The sequence below is a fragment of the Gadus macrocephalus genome, chromosome 2 (assembly GCF_031168955.1).
Source record: "Gadus macrocephalus chromosome 2, ASM3116895v1".
NCBI classification, from domain to species: domain Eukaryota; kingdom Metazoa; phylum Chordata; class Actinopteri; order Gadiformes; family Gadidae; genus Gadus; species Gadus macrocephalus.
The window spans coordinates 22738208-22761073 of NC_082383.1; the positions used below are offsets into that span (position 1 = coordinate 22738208).

The window sequence follows — 22866 nt, forward strand, 5'->3', positions numbered from 1 at the left end:
GGGCTAGAACGCTCCAGGTAACGCATCCTTCTGATGCCCTACTAAGTGTATCTCCACGCGTGCCTGTACAATTCTCCTCCTTTTGCTTCATGGTATGCTAGTCCAAACCTTTACTAAATAAAGTGAGTTAGCAATCCTGATTCGGCAGACTTTTTCCAAAAGAACACGGCATTACCGAACCATGTGGTACAACAAGCTGTAACGTAAACATCACGTCCCCTTAAAAATATCCATCTTAAAATATATTATTATTATGAATATCAAATATCTAACACAACCTCCCTCTCCTTGTATCGCGTCATTAGGAGCTGAGGAACATGGACGCCCGCCTCCCAAAGCGTGCGCCCAAGCCCAAGCCTCCTGCTCAGAAGAGGGCCGTGCTTCCAGCGCTCACCAAGACCCAGCTGCGACCCCTCCGCTGTGATGGTGTCCTGGTCAGTGGTCCTGCTGAACTAGTCCGCTATAGTGCCCCACATGGCCACATTACTTGCATCATTTCATGTGAGACTCCCCACTTTACGGTAGCCTAAGTGCATCCACATAGACGTAGCCGATATGGTAAATCTGGATATGTCTTTGAGAAGATTAATCACACTTCATGGTGGTGGCCAATACGTCTACCTGTGCATTCCTGTATAGAGGGACGAAGAGGGCATATAGAACACCACACGAAACCCTGATTTGCAAACCAAAAAAAATGTGTTTTGAATCTAATTAGATTGACTTTAATGCAAAGCGCTCGGTAACGTCTGGGATCATAACCATTGCGTCGCTCCTCCCTCAGGAGCCAATCAAAGGGAAGGACCCTCTGCCCCCGCCGGCCTTAAAGTCTGCGGCGGTGAACAAGGCTTCTCTTCAGGAGGAGAAGACCCCCGTCCTCCCAGACAGCACCAAGACCCAGCTGAGACCCGTCCTCCGTGACGGTGGCCTGGTCAGTGTTCGTGCTGAACCAGTCCGCTAGTGTCCTACACGTCCATATGACCGTAATCATTTTAAATGAGACCCCCCACACACACACACACTAAACGCTATGTGTATAGCGCAAGCACATAGACATGGTAGCCTATATGTTAAATCTGGATAGGCCTATATCTTTGGTCAAATTAACCACACCTCAAGGTGTTGGCCAATATGTCTGCCTGTGCGTTTCTGTATAATTGGATGAAAAGGACATGTAGAACACCACATGAAACCCTGATTTGCAAAACAAAAAGAAAGTGTTTTAATTCTAATTCAAATGACTTCAATGTAAAGCTCTCAGCAACGTCCACTGAGATCGTAACCATTGCGTCTTTCCTCCCTCAGGAGCCGATCAAAAAGAGGGTCACCTGGGATCTGCCCCTGCTGGTCTTATCGTCTGCGGCGGGGAACAAAGCTCCTCTTCAGAAGGGGAAGACCCCCGTCCAACCAGACAGCAACAAGACCCAGCTGAGACCCCCCCGCCTTGCTGGTGTCCTGGTCAGTGTTCCTGCTGAGCTAGTCCGCTAATGTCCTAAACGTCCACATTACTCACATAATTTCAAATCGTTAGCATAGCATAATCGCGTACGTCCACACCAGGAGCGACCGCTCACAAAGTTTCGCTGCGAATATTTCTGTTCGCTTTGGTCGCTCAAGTCGCTCATAACGTACAATTCAATTATGCAGACACATTTAAAGGAGCCGTATGCTTTTAGTGCAGACAGCCATATCAAAGAGTGAACTCCCATACACTTTGGCCATATTGCCGAGACGGTTTTGCTTGTTGGATAAAGTGCTTCGACAACAAGACAGTGATTCCCCCCAATATAAAAAAAATCCTAAAATGTAGGGTAATTACAACCGAGAACAAAAAACCCTGCGTGCTGTAGTAGGCTAGTTAAAATATGTTTCACTGATCTGCATCTGCAAATCATGATCTGCACTCATTCGTCGCACTCAAAACAAATAGACATTGGCGCACATGGCTAATTTGCATACGTGCACAGGACTGGTTGGCTCCGCAAGGCAAATAATGGAACATATCTATCTATCTAGGCCTATCTGTCTATCTATCAACGCGTGTCTAGTTTTAATGTGATGTATTGTGTGTATGTCCAGTCAGACTTGTTCTGTGTGGTCTTGTAGGCTACTGTCCTGTGTGGGCCGAGCCACCTAAATGGATTCCTGACGATTTGTGTCGTTTGGTATTAATAAAGACTTGACTAGGCTATCTATCTATCTAGACTATTTAATTAACAATTATTCACCTCAGGCTCCGTGAATAGTGGGGAATAGAGCGATAAAAGACAAGAGATATATCCCTTGTCATTTATCCCTCTTCTTGTCGGTTACTTTGTTTATGTGACGATTTCAAAAACTTTTTTGAAGAGCATGACTTCCATTTCTGCAAAAAATAATCCATTATGTGGTAGCTATCCTATATGTTTGATCATCTCACCTGTATATACATAATTCCCAGTGATCCCAGTGATGCAACAGTCAATGCAATACTCCCCCAAGTGGCTAAAATAACTAAACTAAAGGGTGAACATAGATGGCTCCTACACATTACATTGCATACTATATTATAAACCATGGTAATTGCAGTCATTTAATGTCCTCAAAGCATAGGCCTATATTTTAGAATCCATTGTAGATTTTAAAATAATAAACACAACAGCTTTTCTTTGGAAATATTTATTCAATTTAACAAATCAGCAAATGCTGATAAAAGTGCACATGTGGGAACTTAACAAAGAAACAAACTTGTGTACATGTGAAAGAGAACATCAAAAGAAAGTTGTAAAATTGAAGTGTGTGTGTGTGTGTATGTATATATATAAATGGCATGTGAGGGAGAAGAACAAGGTGCAGCTGACAGCACTGCGAGGGTGATAAGCTTACTATAACACCCCTCACAATGTTGTCAGCTGCACCCCGTTCCCCTTATCCCACATGTCAACCTCACGACACTTGGCCTCGTACACCATCCTGTACATTTGGAACTTTAGATCCTCTCTAGTCTTAAAAGACAGCTTTTTAAAATCCTCTTGGAGGCTTCGAAAGAATAGTGAGTCAGAGTCCTCTGGAGGACTCTGACTCACTACTCGATTGCTAACAGCCTCTATAGCTGTGATGAGCCTCTCCGCATCAAGAGCATCACGAGTCTGGTCTCTGCCTCGTCCTGTCTTTCTCCTGCTCTTTCCCGCTGCCTGCTCCTCGGCCTGTGGTGCTAGCTGGTCAGCGGCCTGTGGTGCTAGCTGGTCAGCGGCCTGTGGTGCTAGCTGGTCAGCGGCCTGTGGTGCTAGCTGGTCAGCGGCCTGTGGTGCTAGCCGGTCAGCGGCCTGTGGTGCTAGCCGGTCAGCGGCCTGTGGTGCTAGCCGGTCAGCGGCCTGTGGTGCTAGCCGGTCAGCGGCCTGTGGTGCTAGCTGGTCAGCGGCCTGTGGTGCTAGCCGGTCAGCGGCCTGTGGTGCTAGCCGGTCAGCGGCCTGTGGTGCTAGCCGGTCAGCGGCCTGTGGTGCTAGCCGGTCAGCGGCCTGTGGTGCTAGCCGGTCAGCGGCCTGTGGTGCTAGCTGGTCAGCGGCCTGTGGTGCTAGCCGGTCAGCGGCCTGTGGTGCTAGCCGGTCAGCGGCCTGTGGTGCTAGCCGGTCAGCGGCCTGTTGTTCTAGCCGGTCAGCGGCCTGTGGTGCTAGCTGGTCAGCGGCCTGTGGTGCTAGCCGGTCAGCGGCCTGTGGTGCTAGCTGGTCAGCGGCCTGTGGTGCTAGCCGGTCAGCGGCCTGTGCTCTCCCCGGGGCGTCCTGGTCCTCGACCGGTGCTCTCCCTGGTGCTGCCTGGTCTGTGTCCTCTTCACTCTTACTCTCACTCACTGGCCCTGCCATGTTGGTCTGGCTTTGGCGGTCTTCCATGAATGGATCTATGAAGGCCATTATGCGGGCATACTTCCATGGCTTCCCTGCCCCTGCACCACTCCTCCTCCTTTCCTTTTCCTTTTTCCTATTCTTCCTGTAGGTGTCCCTGAGACCCTTCCACTTCTTGATGCACTCATTAACTATTGAACACAAAACAGAAAACACAGCTGTCATTATCATTATATATGTCACTTACAGCAATATATTGTTGCACTTCTTATGTCAAATGACTTATTGTAAATTGCTTTGGATAAAGCTAAATGGTCATTTGTCAGCTGTCTATCCTCAATTAAACCGCATTGAAGTGACACGTTTGTTCCGTGCATTATTAATTTGCATTATTATGCGTGCATTATTCCTTTGCACAACGTATTATTCCTTTGCACAACGTATGTATTTTCCATATTTGAAAACGATATCGTCCCATTCAGAGCAAGGAAGATTAGTATGCTAGGATCTCGGTTAGCAGGCATGTATGGCGCGGCTTGGCGCCTATTTTACAATAATCTCAAACGTTTCATTAACTCACTCACCAGACCAACCAACCACGCGTGACACCTCCGCCCAGGCCAGGGCCTTGGCGTTCCGATCTCTAAACTGAAAAAGGGTTGGGTCGTACAACACCGGGTGCCCAGTTACAGCCGCGATTAGTACTTCAGCCGACATTTTGTTCAGCTAGTGAATGAAGGTAGGTAGGAACCAAAGTGCCTGCCGGTGTTCCCTGGGATCCACGCAAGCGAAGAGCGTCTACATTCCGATTGGCTGTCAGTGTTTGGCCGCTGAAGCGCGTCATAGTCATTTGCATAAAGTTAAAAAGGTTTCAACTTCTTTTTGACGCTCTGGCCGCTCAACTTTGGCCGCTGGTAGCGTTGGTCGCTTTGGTCGCTTTGGTCGCTCTTGCCCATAGAAAGTGAATGACTTCCGGCGATTTGGTCGCTCAATTCGCTTCTGGTGTGGACGTACTCATATTTTGGCCAAATTGTGATATCTAACCTAACTCAACTCTCCTTACTTCGATACATTTCCCCTTTGCATCTCCGCGACAATATAAAAGCTGAATAAATTAGAAATGTCATGATGTTGGAAGTGGGAACAGCAGGTTTGGCCAATCAATGGTGTGGTCCTAGCTAGAACTGTAACGTTGATTGACAAGTGCTCTCAACCCACCCAGTAGGTAGGCCTACAGTGTACAGGTGGGAGATGGGCACCCGTCCAATAGTAATAAGGGGAGAGGGAGGGCCAGCAGACATGTCACTCAAACCTCCGCGGCAGTTGTACGGAGATTTGATTCATGATTTGATTCATGATTCGAGCTGGCGCTGACTGAACATGTTCTCCGGTTTACGTTCTTTAGGTTCTTGTACGATTATTTCAAGTTGAAGTTCTACATAAATGTACGATCATTTAATGCATGAATATTTTGAGGGTTGGTTGTCTTAATTCTGCACTAAACATATATTTTCTGTGGTGCGTGTGCGAGTGTGCGCGTGTGTGCGTGTGTCTGTGTGTGAGAGTGTGTGTATTTGTTGAATACTTAAGTACAATTAATGTCGGATACTTTAAGCCTTTTACTCAAGTAGTACTCTATTGTGTGACTTTACTTTTACCAGTCAGTTTCTGGGAAGATATCTGTACATTCACTCAAGTATGGCTTCCGGGTACTTCTTCCACCGCTGACACCACTTAGTTGCAAACAATAATTGAGACCGTTACTTCAACAAAGGTCCCAATTACAATATCTCGGGAAGATGAACAAATAGTTCGAGGTTGGTTTCAACAGATTGCAATTTTTGTTTGCTTCTTGAGTTTGAACGGCAATTCATTTCTGTGAAATGAGAGGTCACTGCATTAGCCAGTGATGAATGATTGATAAAAACACAAGAAAGTGTTTTAATTCCAAATCAAATTACTTTAATGCAAAGCGCTCAGTAACGTCTACTGGGATCATAACCATTGCGTCCTTCCTCCCTCAGGAGCCAATCAAAGGGAAGGACCCCCTGCCCCCGCCGGCCTTAAAGTCTGCAGCGGTGAAAAAGGCTCCTCTTAGGAACGGGAAGACCCCCGTCCAACCAGACAGCACCAAGACCCAGCAGAGACCCCCCCGCCTTGCTGGTGACCTGGTCAGTGTTCCTGCTGAGCTAGTCCGCTAGTGTCCTACACGTCCATATGACTTATCATTTCAAATCGTTAGCCTAATAGCATTATCGCCTAAGTCTTATTTTGGCCAAATTGTGATATCTGACCGAACTCCACTCTCCTAATGCGGCGGATTCACTGTGCCTCATTGGCTATAGCATAAGCCAATCAGAGTGCTCTTCTACATTCCATAATCTGCCTAAGTCAGCTATTTGATTCAGGCATTTTTGACACTAAGTAATAGATGAACCTTAAAATATGACTTGGGTGATACTTTGAGGCTAACCAAATGACCACAGGGTTTCCTGAACCCCCTTAAATGGTAAGTGTATAGTGCATACACATCGACATGGTGTATGTTTAATCTGGACGCATCTTTGGGGAACTTCTATTACTGTTTGGGGGAAATATATCTACCTTATCTTTCCGGTACAATAAAAAGACATGAGAATGACAACACCAAGTAAATCACCACTGTGTTACACAACGATAGATGACACTGTTACACCAACAAAAGCTCCAATTACAAAACCTAGGGAAAATGAAAAAATGGTTCTAGGCTGGTTTCCACAGACACATATTATCCATAGAGTCGGGACGGACACTTAATTCATGGCTGGACGAGCAGTGAATTGTTAAAAAAGAGAAATACAATGCCCTTAGTGTATTTGTTTTCTGGATGCCTTACAACGCTAGCAATTCAGGAGTTTTAACCCATTGGCTAATTCTGTGACAACTGATTGTACATTATGTTTGCTTCTTGAATTTTACGGAAAATTATTAACATGCAATTGTTCCATGCAATGAGAGGTCACTGCATTAGCCAGTGATGAATGATTGATAAAAACAGAGATCATAACCATTGCGTCGTTCCTCCCTCAGGAGCCGATCAAAGGGAAGGACCTTCTGCCCCCGCCGGCCTTAAAGTCTGCGGCGGGGAAAAAGGCTCCCCTTCCGAAGGGGAAGACCCCCGTCCTCCCAGACTTCGACACAACCCCGCAGAGAGCTCCAAGCCTGGCTGCTACCCTCGACCAAAAGAAGCAGAGAGTGCAGACGGAGAAGTACCGATGGTGTGATGGCCAACGATTGGCCACAGCAGGTAGATGGATTGATAGGTGTACACTTTATTGATCCATTGGGGAAATTCAAAGTCACAGTAGCTTGAAGACGTCACACACAACATACACATACAACATAAACAAGATGATAATATAAAATATCCATACGGATAATATGGACAATAAATTATATACTGAGGTGCTCTTCGATAATATAGGGAGCGATTGTGCCTGAGGGTTAATAAAGCCAGTAAACATTGTTTCAGTAAACAGTGGACAGTCAGCACACTGTTTAAGGGAGGAAGTGGAGGTGGTGGAAAGGGAGACAGAATACGCAGAGACGTCTATCGCTCCTCTTCCTCCCTCCAGGTACACATTGTACAGTTGCACGACCCTGGGGACAAATTATTTCCTCAGTCTGTCAATCGTACATGGCATCGTGTGTAGTCTTGAGCTGATCATGCTCTTCTGCTTTGCGATCGTGCTCTGGAGTGGATGACAGTCTTTGCCCAAGATGGTGAGCAGGTTGTTGTCAGGTAAACACACTAGTGGTGGAAATTGTTCATCTGGTGACAGCATTGGCTAAGGGTTTCCCAGTGAATGTACGTTGGGTAATGTTGCTGCGATTATTTGATTGCAAGCTGTTAGAAATCAGTCATTAGGGAGTGAAACGCTATGTGAGATTTGTGATCGGTTTCCGGTCCTTGTAGGTGATCATTTAGATTGCAGACGTCTGTTGGCTCATATCTGATCCATCAGATCGTCTCCACCCTGATTGGTTTGGGGAATCCATCTTGTTCTCGCTCTTTTCAACTCTTGAATCCTACCTACAGCACCATTTAAACAATTGTGTTTGGAAATAGCGTTTAAACCCCCCGTGCTTCATGAAGGAAAGAACACACATCACTTCCTGCTGAGCAACATGCCTCGTTTCTTTCCCTTTACACAGATGCCTTGTCAGTCTTCAGAAAACACCTGACACCATTTGAGCAGAGGGAAATCCTACAGTACAAGGAGGTGTGGTACCTCGGCATAGCTGCAGAGAAGATCCAGCAGAAATGCCCCCTCAGCCATGGTTATGATGACCGCAAGGGACACTACAAGATGGTAAATACTAACAGGTGTCCTCCTGAGGGATCCTACCACAAACCCTTCAGAGTAGAAGAACGGGCTTTGTTGGGTTCAGCCAGATGTATTTACTTTATTCACATTTGGTTCTCTAAGTTATGAATGGGGGTGTTAAATGCAGGTTATCAAAGACCACATCGCCTACCGATATGAGGTCCTGGAGCTGATGGGTGAGGGTACCTTCGGTCGAGTCCTCAAGTGCAGAGACCACAAAACCCAGCAGCTGGTCGCCATGAAGGTCATTGCAAACGACCAGAGGTAGCTTATCATGGATCAAGCTCAATGATAGGAGTGCTATCGTTACATTAAACTTTTCATATTTTACCATTCAAATTACATCGACATCAATATGCCAATCCAAGTAATCCTAAACAATTACCATCCATGAACCTCAAACCAACCAATCTAAAGGTATAAAGATGAGGCGAAGGCAGAGGTGGAAATTCTGGAGCTGCTCCAGGAGAACGATGAGGATGGTGTGGCCAACGTCGTCCACATGAAGGAGCACTTTCAGTTCCGTGACCATGTGTGCATCACCTTTGACCTCATGGGGTGGGTTTGCAAAACAAAAGCCTCATATCCTGCCCACTCACACAGAAATAAGACACCAACAAACAAGATGTTTGTAATTGATAATATCAGTGCCAATATCAATACAAATGCTGCTTCAAATATCTGTGCTTGGCCAAGAAATTAGGTGAACGAGAGACAGACCTACTAGGACAAAGCTTTATGGACCCTCATGATGTCTAATCTTTCCAGAAAGAGCCTCTTGGAGGTGTTGAAACAGAGAGAGTACCGAGGGCTGGGCGCCTCTCGGGTGAGGAGCCATGCCATCTCTCTGGTGCAGTCTCTCCAGTTCCTCAGTAGGTCTGGCATCATCCACTGCGACCTGAAACCGGTAGGAGCCAAATCATCATCCAAGTCGTCTATGTTGACACAATAAGTTAGAATATACACTTTATGCACATGTCTTTGGGATTCAATATCTATTTTCTGTTTAGGAGAACATCCTGGTATCAGAAGGTGACCCAGCGGTCATAAAGGTGGCTGACTTTGGGTCCAGCCTTCGTGAACATCACAACAGTGAGTGTTTGGCCTTTTAACTGGACCAAAAAACACCCATCTTTAAAGGTGGCAATTTCTTTCTGGAGCAACATTTCATTTGATTGATGAACTTGTCCTTCTCCACAGCCATACCTATTGCCCAGACAATGGCCTACATGTCCCCAGAAGTCATTCTGACGAAGGTCTACACCAAGGCCATCGACATGTGGAGTCTGGGCTGCATCTTAGCCGAGCTCAAGACAGGCCAGATCCTATTTAACGTGCTTGATGAGTACGAGCTCGTGCTGGAAATGACGAAGGTAATGAATGCCTCGTAAGGTTAGCTTTAGTATTTCAAAGGCCCTTCTGTGTTTCTAATGGGTTGATGTGCGTGTTCTGTTGAAGCTGCTGGGTGTTCCCCCAAACGATATGCTGAAGAAGACCCGGCTTCAGGGCTTTCTCTCCGGTGAGGAGAAACTAAACCATCCTCAAGTTGTCCTCCCCGTGGTTGCTGTGTACTTCAGTTGTTGTTGTTGTGTGATGTTGTGTGATGTTGTTGCGTGATGTTTCTGTGACGTTAATGCAGGTCAAAGAAACAGCAGAGACGTGACCAACGCGGGTCTGTCTGTGGCCCTGAACACGTCGGACCCACTCCTTCTTGACTTCGTCCAGAATTGTCTTGAGTAGGTGCACCTCCACTCTGACCCAATGGTGAAGTTTGATACGCTCCCCAGGTCCTCGCTCATGTACTTGTTCCAACACGTGCTACGTTAAGTTGTTATCAGGGGATACAAAGCAGTCCCGGAGGTTGTAGCACTAGAACCAGGGGTCAGGTCGTGACCATTGGCGGGAAATGATTCAGCTCATATAGAAGGAAACAATGTCTTCCTCATTCAGCCTGTTGCAGATATGTTGATGCCTGTTCTTGTTGATCTGGCGATGTTAAGATACGAGCCGACGAAGCGCATGACCCCGGATGAGGCCAGGCAGCATCCGTGGGTTCTGATGCACTTCCAGAGTCCCAGCTCCAGCGAGGACTCTTCTCCCCACCAGTCCACCAACTGGGAGCACATGGTGGACTCCACCAGCGCCGCAGCCCCGTCCACCTCCGGACCAGGGCCCAGACCGGTCGGAGCCAGGGACAGCAGGAGGGAGGGGGGCGCCAGATGAAGCCCGTCCCTTCCTTACGGGGACATGCACTGCTGCGTTAGCCCCCCATGTGAGTCATTGTTCATTTTTGTGTTGTTACAATGACCAACAGTTTTGTCCGAACAATGTTTGATCTGATAATGGATACGAAATAAGACATTATTGGAGACTAAAGCTTTGCAGTCCAAGGACGTGGAACAACATACATTTAGACTCCAATGTTGTTGCTGGGGGGACATTTTCAGACCAACCCTAGTTTACCATCTCATCATCAACCTTGAGACGAGTTAAGACTTAAAAAGACCACAGCACATTCTCAACCCTTTTGCTGAGAAATAGCATTCAAACCTTCATGAAGAAACGGATGCCTGTCCCTTTCATCAAGCCATCACTTCCTGCTGAGTACAAGGCCTCAACATGCTCTCTGTGTCATGTTTCTTTCCCTGCACACAGACGCCTCGATGGTCTTCAGAAAACACCTGACACCGTTTGAGTGGAGAGGAATCAAACAGTACAAGGAGGTGTGGTCCCTTGGCATAGCTGAAGAGAAGGTTCAGGAGACATTCCCCCTCCACCATTATTTATGAATGGGTTTTTTAAATGCAGGTTATCAAAGACCACATCGCCTACCGCTTTGAGGTCCTGGAGCTGATGGGTGAGGGTACCTTCGGTCGAGTCCTCAAGTGCAGAGACCACAAAACCCAGCAGCTGGTCGCCATGAAGGTCATTGCGAACGACCAGAGGTAGCTTATCATGGATCAAGCTCAATGATAGAGTGCAATCGTTACATTAAACTAACATTTCAATTTTCCCATTCAAATCACATTCTTTCATCAATATGTCAATCCATATAATCGCTAAAAATTACTATGCATGAATCTCAAACCAACCAATCTTTAGGTTTGCAGATGAGGCGATGGCAGAGGTGGAAATTCTGGAGCTGCTCCAGAAGGAAGATGAGCTTGACGTGGCCAACGTCGTCCACATGAAGGAGCACGTCCAGTTTTATTTGTGACGTGTGATTCTGTAATCTCTTCCATGTTTGCATGTCAATAAATCTGTTTTTTGTTTGTTTAATACTGGCACTAAATGTACATACTGTACATACTTTGAATGTGAAGGCACATACTGAACTTACTTTGCCTACAATGGGCCAGGGCAGTGGCGTTGCATTACGCCTAAAGGCTTTTCCAACAGAAGAAACTGCTGAGGTCAACAGTTTACAGCGGCTATCAGATCGACGATGTCTGCCTACTAGCACACTGAAGAGATTGCACTCTTTTATCACTCCCTTCTATTGTTTTATTTTATAATCCTTTACATTTTTGCATGCCACCAAATCGTTGTCTTTGCACTGTGTTCTACATACTGTGCCAACAAGGTTCAAAAGTAAATTGTTCCAAGAAATTATTTTAATTTGCGTCTTTATTGAAAACATCCAGTGGGAAGAATAAGTGAACCTGTGGGAGAAACTATACCTGAGTTCTCTAACACTTCGGCTAACTGAGAGATAGCAAAAGAAATCGAGGAGTCCGGAGCAAGTATTGACAGAGACTTTATTGTTACCCACAAACTAGGAACAACAGAGCAGAGTATGGTTTGCAAAGACACTAACGATCATAAGATCCCGGGTTTTTTATCTTCACACACAAAGCTGTTCTCTACATCGTAAGCCTGCCCACAGCTGTCAGTCATACGTTACTAGCTTTGTGGTCAACATCCTCAGAAAATCTAATCCAAACATTAGGTCGAAGCTAATCTGAACATTAGGTTGACGCTAATCTGAACATTAGGTTGATTAATCTAAACATCTGGTGGACGCAAATCTAATCTAAACATGAGGGTTGACGTCAGTACGCCTTGACCCCAGACTCTGTGGCACCGTGCCGAGTCCCATAGTATGCTGTTGGGAAAAATAACCTGATGAGCACATCACATGGCAGGCACATTAATATATAGTCGACTCTTGCTCTAAACCCAACGAACACATAACACAAACATGATAATATATAGTCAGGTCAAGGCCGGAGCTGAAGGCCCCATCTCCCAGGCAGGCAGATGGTGGACACTCAGACAATGCACCAGTATCATCTCCAGAACGGGAGAGCCACATTAATTTATCACACAGGAGACATTTTGAGAGCTCTTCCCCGTTAGGAGGAACCAAGAGATACCTCTGCCCACACCAGGGGCCTGAGAGCCACATTAAATTATCACACACGAGACACTTCGGGGGGCACTCCCCCGCTTTAATTTATCACACCGGAGACACGAGGAACTCTCCCCGTTAGGAGAAGACCCAGGGCCTGGGAGCCAAGGGGCAGCAAAAACACACAGAACCGCACACACCTCAAACGCACACACCTCATCGAGAGGAGGATACAGCATAAGACTGCATCACACGGGGACTCTTCATCTTCTTCTGAAGCAGACCTTCCACGGAGGCGAAGCTCCGGACGAACCATCAGCGCTGATTAGGGACTTAGACATATTCGATTTCTCACGCTTTATGACTCTGTATAACAGTTGCCACTTTACTTAATAAATCCAAGGTCCTCGTGCCGATAGACTTTATTACCTCTCCGTCTCATTTTATCTGGTCCAGTAGCTAGACAGACCGTTTTTCCCCACAATGCCCATGAATTCAGAGATGATTTTAGCTGCTTTCCACTATTAATGTATCTATATGATATATAGTCCTGATAATACTCATAGTTAATATAAAAGTAATGGTTAATTTCTCCCATAAACCCTAGGTGTCAAAAACTATTTGAACCTTCATAAAGTGTGTTTGGTAACTGAACTGCACAATGTCCCATTGCAAAGTTCCTATTCCACTGTATTGGTTTCGGACTGAATGTCCTCGAGTTCCTTTGAAGCCACTCAATTATATCTAGGGCAGAGTCACACAGAGTTGTTGTCATGGTCTGTCTGTTTCCTTGTCTTGTTTTGGTGTGTTTCCTGTTTTACTCTGGTATCCCTGTCTTGTCTCTCCCCATGTCCGGTCAGGTTTCCCTCCTGTGTGATTACTGCTCCCTCCCCTAATGTGTTTCAGCTGTTCCTCTGTGTGTGTTTGGTATTTAAGCCCTTGTCTTTCCTTTGTTCCTTGTCGGATCTTTGTAGTTCGTGGTGAGTTGTGTCCTGTGTTCCCGGTGGTCCCTGCCTTTTGCATTAATGAATTACCCTTTACCTAAACTGTCTGCTATTGGGTCCTATCTGCCTGCCTGCCACCCGCTAACCGTGACACTAGTTTTCTCAACTGCTTTCGTAGAAGATAATTGACATGTAGGCCTTCTGCACAACCCTAACATTTTTGTTAGATTTAGCTACCATGGAGCCTCCCTGTAATGGTTGTGTTGTAATATCAGTCATTTAACCTAACCAAGCCTCTAAAAAATTGGCTTAGCAAGCTAGTTCGATGTTAGCTGAAGTCTGCCTATCCTACACGTAAATCAAATGTAAGCTTATTAAACTGTTATTGGACTGATGTTCTGTAATTGGCTTAGTTTGCGAACGTCAGGTTTATGCTAGGCTACCCATCCTATACTCTGACGAGGTTATTTTGAAACTTCTGTTTGAGAAAAGATTCATAGCAATTTTGTTATATTAACCCAGATGTGGACAGTCTGCCTTGTTCTTTTTGAAAAGGTGACAATCAGGATTGCTTTCAACTCACTTTATTTGGTAAAGGTTTGGTCTCTGTAGCAAAAGGAGGGGAATTGTATAGACGGATAAATGCATCCATATAAATCTCAACTAATACTTCTAGATATGAATAATACAAAGTTGAACACTTTCAGCATGCATTGAAAGTCGAAAGTACAAAAAATAGGTGACATAAGAATACAAGTTAAGATTTAAAATTCCCTGCAAGCTTGCATGGATTTGACTGGCTCGTGTGGTCTTCATGTATTGGTGCGCTGGATGTATGTGGAGGGTTTCGGACATCGTTGTAGTCGTTGCTCCCGTCTCCTTTGGTGTCATCAGGACCTGTAATTCATGAATCCAATGTTCGTCCCTTTTTGTCCAGGGCGCGGCTCACATGGAGAGGTTACTAGCACGATCACATGTGAGCCTCCTCCAGGTGTCGTCAACCCGGCTGTACCAAAAGTTAGGAACATGTTCCCAACTGGCTCAAAGAAATTCAACAGTTCCATTATCAGTGCAGTGATACAGAATCGACTTGTTACAATTGCAACCAAACAATACTATGCAATAACGAACATAACCGTCAGTGGTTATTCAACAATTCGTCATTCAAGTAAGCAAGGAATATTGATTCTCTTAGATACAGGTGTTACTACAGAACACTGGGTAGAATAAAGAGTCATCCCAACAATTATTGTCATACTTTTGGTTAATAACGGTACAGTGACACACAAAAAACAAAACAAAAACTAAATCTAAAGAAAAACAAATTAGCCATAATGTGAACATCTGATCACAAGTCAGTAAATTGGTTGACACAAATGTAATTAATCAATTATAGTGAAGACCATTTCCTTACTAACCGTATTGTTTTATCTGAAGTATGCTTTCAGTACCCCCTGGTGTGGTCCACCACTCTGAGTGGGGAAGCACCTCCCTTATCTCGGCAGCCCCCCCCCCCCCCACCTCCCTTATCTCCCCCCCCCCCCCCACCTCCCTTATCTCAGCAGCCCCCCCCCCCACCTCCCTTATCTCGGCAGCCCCCCCCCACCTCCCTTATCTCGGCAGCCCCCCCCCCCACCTCCCTTATCTCGGCAGCCCCCCCCCACACTCCTTCACTGTGGATAACATGAAATAGAAATTTGGATAACATTTTATCGTACGTATTAAGTCTAATTTTAAGTATTGTCGACTATTATCTCTAGGTGATATGATCACTTTGGTCGTGGCCCTCGCCGGCCTCTTCCCGCCCGGCCGCCCTGGCCCTGGTCCTGTAGCTGCAGGGCGGCCATCATGTACTCGGGGATATCGGTGTCTTGGTATCCCGGGGGCAGCCACCCGGGCGGCGAGATGCCCGGGTACGCCGGAGGCAGGGCCAGAAATGATGGGAAGAGTGTCGGCGGCTCCTGGGTGTCTTCAGCTTTTTCGCGCAGCAGGGACTTCTCTTCGAGCTTCTTAATCTGCAACCTCATGAGTTGCCTCTTCAGTTCTTTGAGTTCGTCGTCCATGGCTACCCGCCGCTCTAGATCGAGACAGTAGTGGTGGACGAGGTGCTCTTTCCACTCTTCCCACGGTTTGGCGGACAGTGCCACCACCGTCTCCAGGGCCTTCCGGACCTCGGCCGGCAGTCCTTGTAGGAGCTGTATCTTGAATATCTCGACCGCTGGCCAGCTGTGTGCGTAGCAGTCGTTACATTCCGCCCACAGCCCTCGGGCCCTGTCGATGTATTCAGAGATGGATTCTCCGGGTTTGATGCTCACGCCGGAGATTCCCACTGTGACGGCCGGGAAGAGTTCTCTGAGGCGCTCCCAGAAGAGGTTCCGGTATGGATTGAAGAAGGTTCTGTCGGGTAGTTCGGCGGTTCGGGTCAATTTTTCCAGTTCAAAAGCTTGCGCACGGTCGAGCATGGCTCGTACATCGCCCAAGCCCAGGACGACTCCAGACGACTCTTTCTCGAACTCCCTGATCCAGGCCGCTGCTCCGTCCGTCAGACGGGGCAAGCGGGCGGCCAGACCGACCATGTCCCGACGATGGCCCCACGGTGTGTAGCTATCTCTCCCCTCTACGTCTGTCGGACGGGCTGCCATGACGATTGGCATTATGATCATCCAGTCCGGAAGCGCGCGTGTTCTGGAGCTAGGTGTGGGGAAAAGCAGTAGTAGTTCGCTTCTTGACCTGCAGGGGGGGGGCTTAGTTGGGACTTATGATAGTTTTCTTGTCCAGCAGTGGGAGTCGTTTAGGTAGAACTGGTGGCAGTTCCTCTTCTCGGCCAGTAGGGGGTGTCGCTGAGGTAGAACTGATGGTAGTTCCTCTTCTTGGCCAGCAGAGGGAGTCACTGAGGTGGAAATGGTGGTAGTTCCTCTTCTTGGCCAGCAGAGGGAGTCACTGAGGTAGAACTGGTGATGGTTCCTATTCTCTGCGAGCTGGGGGAGTCGTTTAGGTGTGACTTTAACTATAGAGGGGGTTCTCTCTTGATTTACTGAGCCCTTCCCCGCTCTCTACGTCCTCGGCACCTACGGACAGATGGAAACAAACAACAGATAAGGTTGGAGTTGGAATGTAGCCCATCTCTCATAGACAAAGGGATTTGTCGGCCACATGAAAAAAAAAATCAATGTAAAGTTGTGTTGTTTGTGAGAAAAACAGGAGAAAAAACAACTGCATTCAATGCATTCAAGCGTGTTAGTAGTTATTCAAAAAAAGTCTTATGAATCATGCAAGTTGGCTTAGCCCCATGGGGTTAGAAGTATATATTGCATTTGGACTCAGTAAACGTCTTGAAACCGCTAGGATTGTCAATTCAAAGCTTAAGCCCCTCATGGTTAGCAGTTCTTACAACCACCAGGAATATGTTCTCCAAGCTTCAGCCCCTCTCTCTCTATCTCCTGTGTACCAGGCTGCATCTGGGGGAGGCCAGATAAGCTTGGAATGCAACCTCCCCCACTCTTTTTCTAAGGGCAGCTCTGTCTCCCAATAAATCCAAAGCGCTTTCTTCCTTCAGAGCTCTCAGCGATTGTTCAACTTCACGTCGGGTCATACTTTTTCTAAACCCAGGACCGGGATTACGGTGGGCACACGAGGGGCTGCCGGTTGACCGCCAACCCCACTTAAAATGTCTATATTGGTTCTATGACAATTCATTCTTTAAAAGGCACCCAGTGCAACTTTCGAGGCTTAAAAATAAACATTCAATTTCTAGTCTTTTTTACACGTAGTAAGTTTCAATAACTCCATACCATTGCATACCGACATTTAAGCAGCAAAGATGAGACGTCATTGTGTGGTGAGAACTGATACAAAATCGATAACAACAACAATGCCGCCATTTTCTTTATTTTTTGTAACCTACAATAAATAAAGCAGGCTTCCAGTCAATGGAAAAATGGCTTCTCCCCACCGGCGATTGTTGTTGTTTACGATTTTCTATCAGTTCTCACCACACAACGACGTCTCATCTTTGCTCCTTGAATGTCGATATGTAATGGTATGGAGTTATTGAAACTTACTATGTGTAAAAAAGACTAGAAATTGAATGTTTATTTTTCATTGAATGTTTACATAAAGTTGCACTGGGTGCCTTTAAGACAATAGGTTCTGCTCACCTGGTTCTATGAGCCCCTGGAGGGCTGGTGATCCTCAGCCCGTCGCTCGTCTGCGACGAGTCCCAAACCCTGGTCCTTCCTCAGAATCACGTCAATAGTCGCCAAATGGTCTTGTTCTTCTTGAAAAGGTGACCGAATCAGGATCGCTTTTAACTCACTTTATTTGGTCAAGGTTTGGTCTAATCTCTAAGAAGCTAAAGGAAGTGAATTGTATAGGCGCGCGTGGAGAGACACTTATCTTGGAATCCGTGGATGCCCTGCCTTGAGCGTCCCTCAACTAATGCATGAGCTGCCTGTCTCGAGTGTCTGACTGCCTGTTCTGGGTTGCGTTCTCTCTTTAGATACGGAGTAGGCGCATGATGTATAACGTGCTCTCATTGGTCAAATTACAGTTGATCGCCCGCCTCCGGCTTCCTCGTATGTGTGATGGTGCTGCCATCTTGTGGCTTTGTGTGGATGTTACAGCTTATATGCTTATTTGTGCCACAAGTCGCAGTTCATCCGAAGAGGCGTAGAAGAAGGGGGCCTGATGTTGACAGGGACAGTTGTAGTTCAACACAAGAGAGTCTGGCTGCGGACATCCACCCACAGAACTTCCGCTTCAGACATCCACGCACAGAAACATCCACCGGAAATCTGAAAATAAAAATCTGAAAATAAAATAAATGTGTTTACAGAAATGAACGGGCGAAATCGGAAAATAAAATAAAGCTTGGGCGTTACGTAATGTGTAAATTAACGCAATACATTACGGTATAAAATCGAATAAACGCTTCCGGTTTTGGCAGAAGACTTGACTCTCGCTGTTGACTTTAAACTGGAGCATATGGCTCTTCTCTTTCTGTAAATACAGTATACACGCACCTTATTCAGAATTCTTAATTCAGAATTCCTTCTGTGTTATACTGCAATCATCTCAATTTGATGGGACACAAACTGATACTCGTATTGTAAAGCTGAAGGGCATTAGAGATTGAGGCTAATAATTATTTTAAATTCAGCAACTATGTATGAGTGGACAGGAATAGTTAGAACAATTCCTCTATAGCTTCTCCTTTTCTGACGTATTTATATTAGGTCTAGTTATGTTACATTCTGCTCGACTGCACTCCAACATATTTATCACATGTTATTTGCACTTTTGCATTCCTACATTCTTACTCTGAATCATCATTCATGTAATATCTGCCTCTAATTGTCTATAATATTGTCTTACCTTGTGCTGCTGGACCACCTTATTTGCCCATTTTTAAATACGACAAACTCAAGTCCGTTTTACAGTTTTTCTCAGTCGATTTGGTACATTTCTCAGATCAGAATTGAAATTTGCAAAGCAGTAAGTGCATTCCTCAAAACAATGCGTTCAAATAGCAAAACACCATGGATTACCTGCAAAAGCCAGTCTCTTGCTCAAAATCCTTAGCTCATCTCTCAAAAGTAAATAACTGTTTCAATGAACATGTCAGTGCCATCAGAATGACAAGTCGTTGTGTCATTGTCTACGGATAAGACAGTCAAATTGCTTAGTCATGTTGTTAATACAACAGTGTACTCTGGAGGGATGTTCTGATGTAAACTATGGCTAAAGTTTTGAAGACAATTATTGTAAATTGTAAGTTATACCTTTAGTGTATGTGGGAGATTGATTGCAAGAGACTGGACAAGATTCACATTTACGCTTTGACTGTTTGAACTGTAATTTGTTGACAGACCGAGACCATGTCATTGCTAGAAATGTGAACATAGGAAAATCTCCTTAGGGTAAACTGTACATGCATTGCTGTAGGAATTACAGTGCAGTCATCCGACAACTCCTGACGTTCCTGTCGGGCCACAAATTCTCAGACAATGTAACATATATAGTGACATAACATAACATGACATAACATACTAGTGAGGTCCCCCCTTCACTTTAGGCGTCTTTGAGTGTTATTAATTATTATTATTCTTCATGTTTAACCTCTGTTTTCCTTTTATTCCTAGTCTGTTTTACATAGTTTTGAATGATGACTATATGCTCTGTAAGGTGACCTTGGGTGTCTTGAAAGGCGCCTCTAAATTAAATGTATTATTATTATTATTATTATAGCCGATATGGTACTTCCACCGGCGGCCTCAGCATCGGCGCCGATGCTGAGGCCGCCGGTGGAGCTCTGGGAGTGGCGTTCTGCAGGTGAGACTCAGAGTTAAAGGACCTCTGGAAACACCAAGGAAACACAATTCTGTCAAGACACTTCTACAAGGGAACTCTTGTTTTTAAATACACAGGGAAGCTGAAAAACGGGATTCACAGCGTGGGCTGGTCACCTGGAGACGAGGTGCCGCGTGTCACGGGGAGAGCTGTTGGCCTATACGGTGGCTGTGGACCTGCGGTGAGTACCTCCCTAACCCCCTAGATAGGTAAGATTGCACTCACCCAGGGAAAGATTAAGAACATGGTTCAAGTCCAACCCACCACGTAGGGACAGACGTTAGGTTACGGGCTGTCTACCCGGGTAATAACGAGTGTGGTAGGTAACTGTCAGCAAAACGGACACAGTTAATCAAGAGTCATTTGTACGTTGTGTTGTTATGCAAATGCTATTCTCTGTGAGAATCTTCTTGATTCTGTAAGTTATTTGATTTCTATGTTTTTATTTAGTTCTCACGGCATGATGATGAATGCCCGCACGGAACGCCTTGTGTCCGTGCCTCCTAACGGAGGGAGCTACACTTATCGTGGATTGTTTCCTGTTGCTTGTGGACATTAATAATCGTACACATACAGATATGAGAATGAAATATAAAAACCAGGTTGCTGTCGGGCGCTTCGAGGCCCGCCGTGCGTCCATTGGAACTCCAGGCTGCTGCCGCTTCAGTGGCCACTCAGAGCGCGATACTGCCGGCTCTGCGCGCTCGTGGCGCTCTCGTTCCGCAGTGGGCAGCGGGCTTCAGATTGCCCCAGCACCACACCAAATGTAGGCAAAAGGACCTCGGACTTCGGAACACAGAGACACCCGCATTCGCTGAGCAAACACAAAGGAAAGGACTACATAACCCAGGGGCCTCATGGATTCATTATTATTATTATTTTATTTTTTTTTGACCCAGAAATAATTGGAAAAGGTTGTTCGAATTCTTAAAATGCTTAGGAAAGGTGCCTCGATGCAACCTTTAACCCACCTTTAGCTTAGGTTACTCCTGACCAACCTTTACGAAAGGAAAGGAGATATTTGTAACCCATGATCCTGTAAGGCAGCCATATTTAAAGCAACAGTTCACCGACAAAGTTTAGACTCTCCGCGTCAACATAAGTTTAGGCTTTTTTTTATGTGAATTGGGATTCAAGTGGCCTAAAATACCGACCTAAGTGATTAACCTGATTTAAATCAATATGAAAGAGCGCTTGTTGTACATTTTTGCAATGCTCGCCTTTGCGCGATGACATCGGTTAGGAAAAGTGTCTAATTCATTTTAAACAGTGCTTACCTTTCCCATGTTCTGATCTCGCCTTGACCCGTTGACGCTTTCCACAAAGGTTAAAGGAAGGTGGCATAAAGGTTTGGAGATTTGACTTTCCGAAATTGGGCCCAGGCAAAGAGAGGAAGACACCAGATACCACAGCTGTCCCTGATCACCCCCTCTGGAGCCCTCATGAATGGTGCTGTTAACCCACTGCAATCACCCCTAAGGTACGGTCACACCAAATAGAGTGGGTGGTGCGACTCCATGAAAAGTCGATGCTAAGAGGCAAATTTGTCGCAATTCCAATATCATCCAGCCGCGGACACAAATGGGCGTTCCCGTTCTGGTGGGGGTTCCTGTTTTCTCAGACTGGAAGGCTCCTTTCTTCTTCACCTTTCTCATTGAACTGTAACTTTCAATTCAAGATTCAAGAAAACTTTATTCATCCCCAGGGGGCAATTAAAGTAACTGTAATAACTGTAACTGTATCTGTCACTGTCGACATCCGGCCCCCTTCTTCTTCGCCTCTTCTGCTGAACTGCGACTGTCCACATCCAGGTTATTATAACAACGTTCGCCAGTTTGTTTTTCTCCAACAGAAGTTTTGAAATAACATCTAGTTAGAGTATAGGATGGCTAATGCTAGCATAGTGCTAACGTTGGCAAACTAAGCCAATTACAGAAACGTAAGCCTAATAACATCTTAATAAGCTTACATTTGATTCACGTGTAGGATAGGCAGACGTCAGGTAGCAACCAACTTTTGAGAGGCTTGGTTAGATTTCAATTACTGATAATACAACAAAACTATTTCAGTTAGGCTCCAGGGTAGCTAAATCTAATGAGAATATTGGTTGTGCAGTAGGCCTACACGTCAATTATCTTCTACGAAAGCAGTTGAGAAATCAACTCTCTTGAGAAATAAGTGGGTAGCCTCAAATAAAGGAACTCTTGGAGATTCTGTCCGAAACCAATAGTCGTCGAGGAATAGGAGATTTGCAATGGGACATTTTGCAGTTCTAATCCAGTTAACCAACACTTTATGAAGGCTCAAAGTGTATTTGACTCCTAGGATTCACTCATTTTTCCCACTGGATGTTTTCAATAAAGACACAAATAAAAATAATTTTCTTGAACAATTTACTTTTGAAACATTGTAGGCACAGTATGTACAGTATAAAAAAACAGATTTATTGTCATGCAAAATTGCAATTCCGTCTGTTGGAAAAGCCTTTAGGCGTAATGAAACGCCACTGCCCTGGCCCATTGTAGGCACAGTAAGTTCAGTATGTACCTTCACATTCCAAGTATGTACAGTATGTACATTAAGTGCCAGTATTAAACAAACAAAAACTGATTTATTGACATGCAAACATGGAAGAGATTACAAAATAAATCATGTCATAAATAAAACAAAAGACAGGAGTAATAAGTGTCCAGCTGACGCTGAAACCTCCTCAAATAATCAGGCCCTGCACAACAGGAACCCCCAGAGAGCGTTCCTTCACCTTGTCGGGGTTATGGAGTATCTCCTGACCACCCCCAGCAACACTCAGTCTGTGAACAAATGGTGAAGCTCCTCTTTGGGAGGTCCAGCTGTGCGTGAGGTTTTTCTTCAGTTTGTACCTCCTGTGGACACTTCGTTTAGCGTTGAGTCTCTGATGTTCGATTCGCCACCGTCTCTGCATCCTCATCCTGCTCCGTCTGACAACGACCCAGTGTCTGGCGACCGCTGGTCGTTTCCACTGCCTCCACCCACCGGTCCCCGTCTCAGTACCTCGTCGT

General features: G+C 45.6%; 3 protein-coding genes across 3 annotated transcripts; 1 reads left to right on the top strand and 2 right to left on the bottom strand.

The window, feature by feature from the left end:
* Positions 1–69: 69 nt before the first annotated feature.
* Positions 70–10952, top strand: LOC132470035 (dual specificity tyrosine-phosphorylation-regulated kinase 4-like). Its single transcript, XM_060068170.1, has 14 exons — positions 70–434; positions 785–931; positions 1306–1458; positions 5843–5989; positions 6906–7104; positions 8013–8170; positions 8313–8449; positions 8603–8743; positions 8954–9092; positions 9196–9277; positions 9386–9558; positions 9644–9704; positions 9825–9921; positions 10186–10952. Exons 1-14 carry the CDS (start codon positions 318–320, stop codon positions 10406–10408), a joined length of 1974 nt encoding a protein of 657 aa, XP_059924153.1. The 5' UTR covers positions 70–317; the 3' UTR covers positions 10409–10952.
* LOC132453037 (myristoylated alanine-rich C-kinase substrate-like) lies at positions 2649–5068 on the bottom strand. Its single transcript, XM_060045904.1, has 2 exons — positions 4403–5068; positions 2649–4009 (listed from the first exon to the last, which is right to left on the bottom strand). The coding sequence occupies exons 1-2, from the start codon at positions 4533–4535 to the stop codon at positions 2877–2879; spliced, it is 1266 nt and encodes a 421-aa protein (XP_059901887.1). The 5' UTR covers positions 4536–5068; the 3' UTR covers positions 2649–2876.
* A 3096-nt stretch (positions 10953–14048) lies between the features above and the next one.
* Positions 14049–17974, bottom strand: LOC132453039 (uncharacterized). The gene is made up of 3 exons (XM_060045906.1): positions 17638–17974; positions 15145–16548; positions 14049–15001 (listed from the first exon to the last, which is right to left on the bottom strand). The coding sequence occupies exon 2, from the start codon at positions 16141–16143 to the stop codon at positions 15250–15252; it is 894 nt and encodes a 297-aa protein (XP_059901889.1). The 5' UTR covers positions 16144–16548; positions 17638–17974; the 3' UTR covers positions 14049–15001; positions 15145–15249.
* Between the last annotated feature and the right edge of the window lie 4892 nt (positions 17975–22866).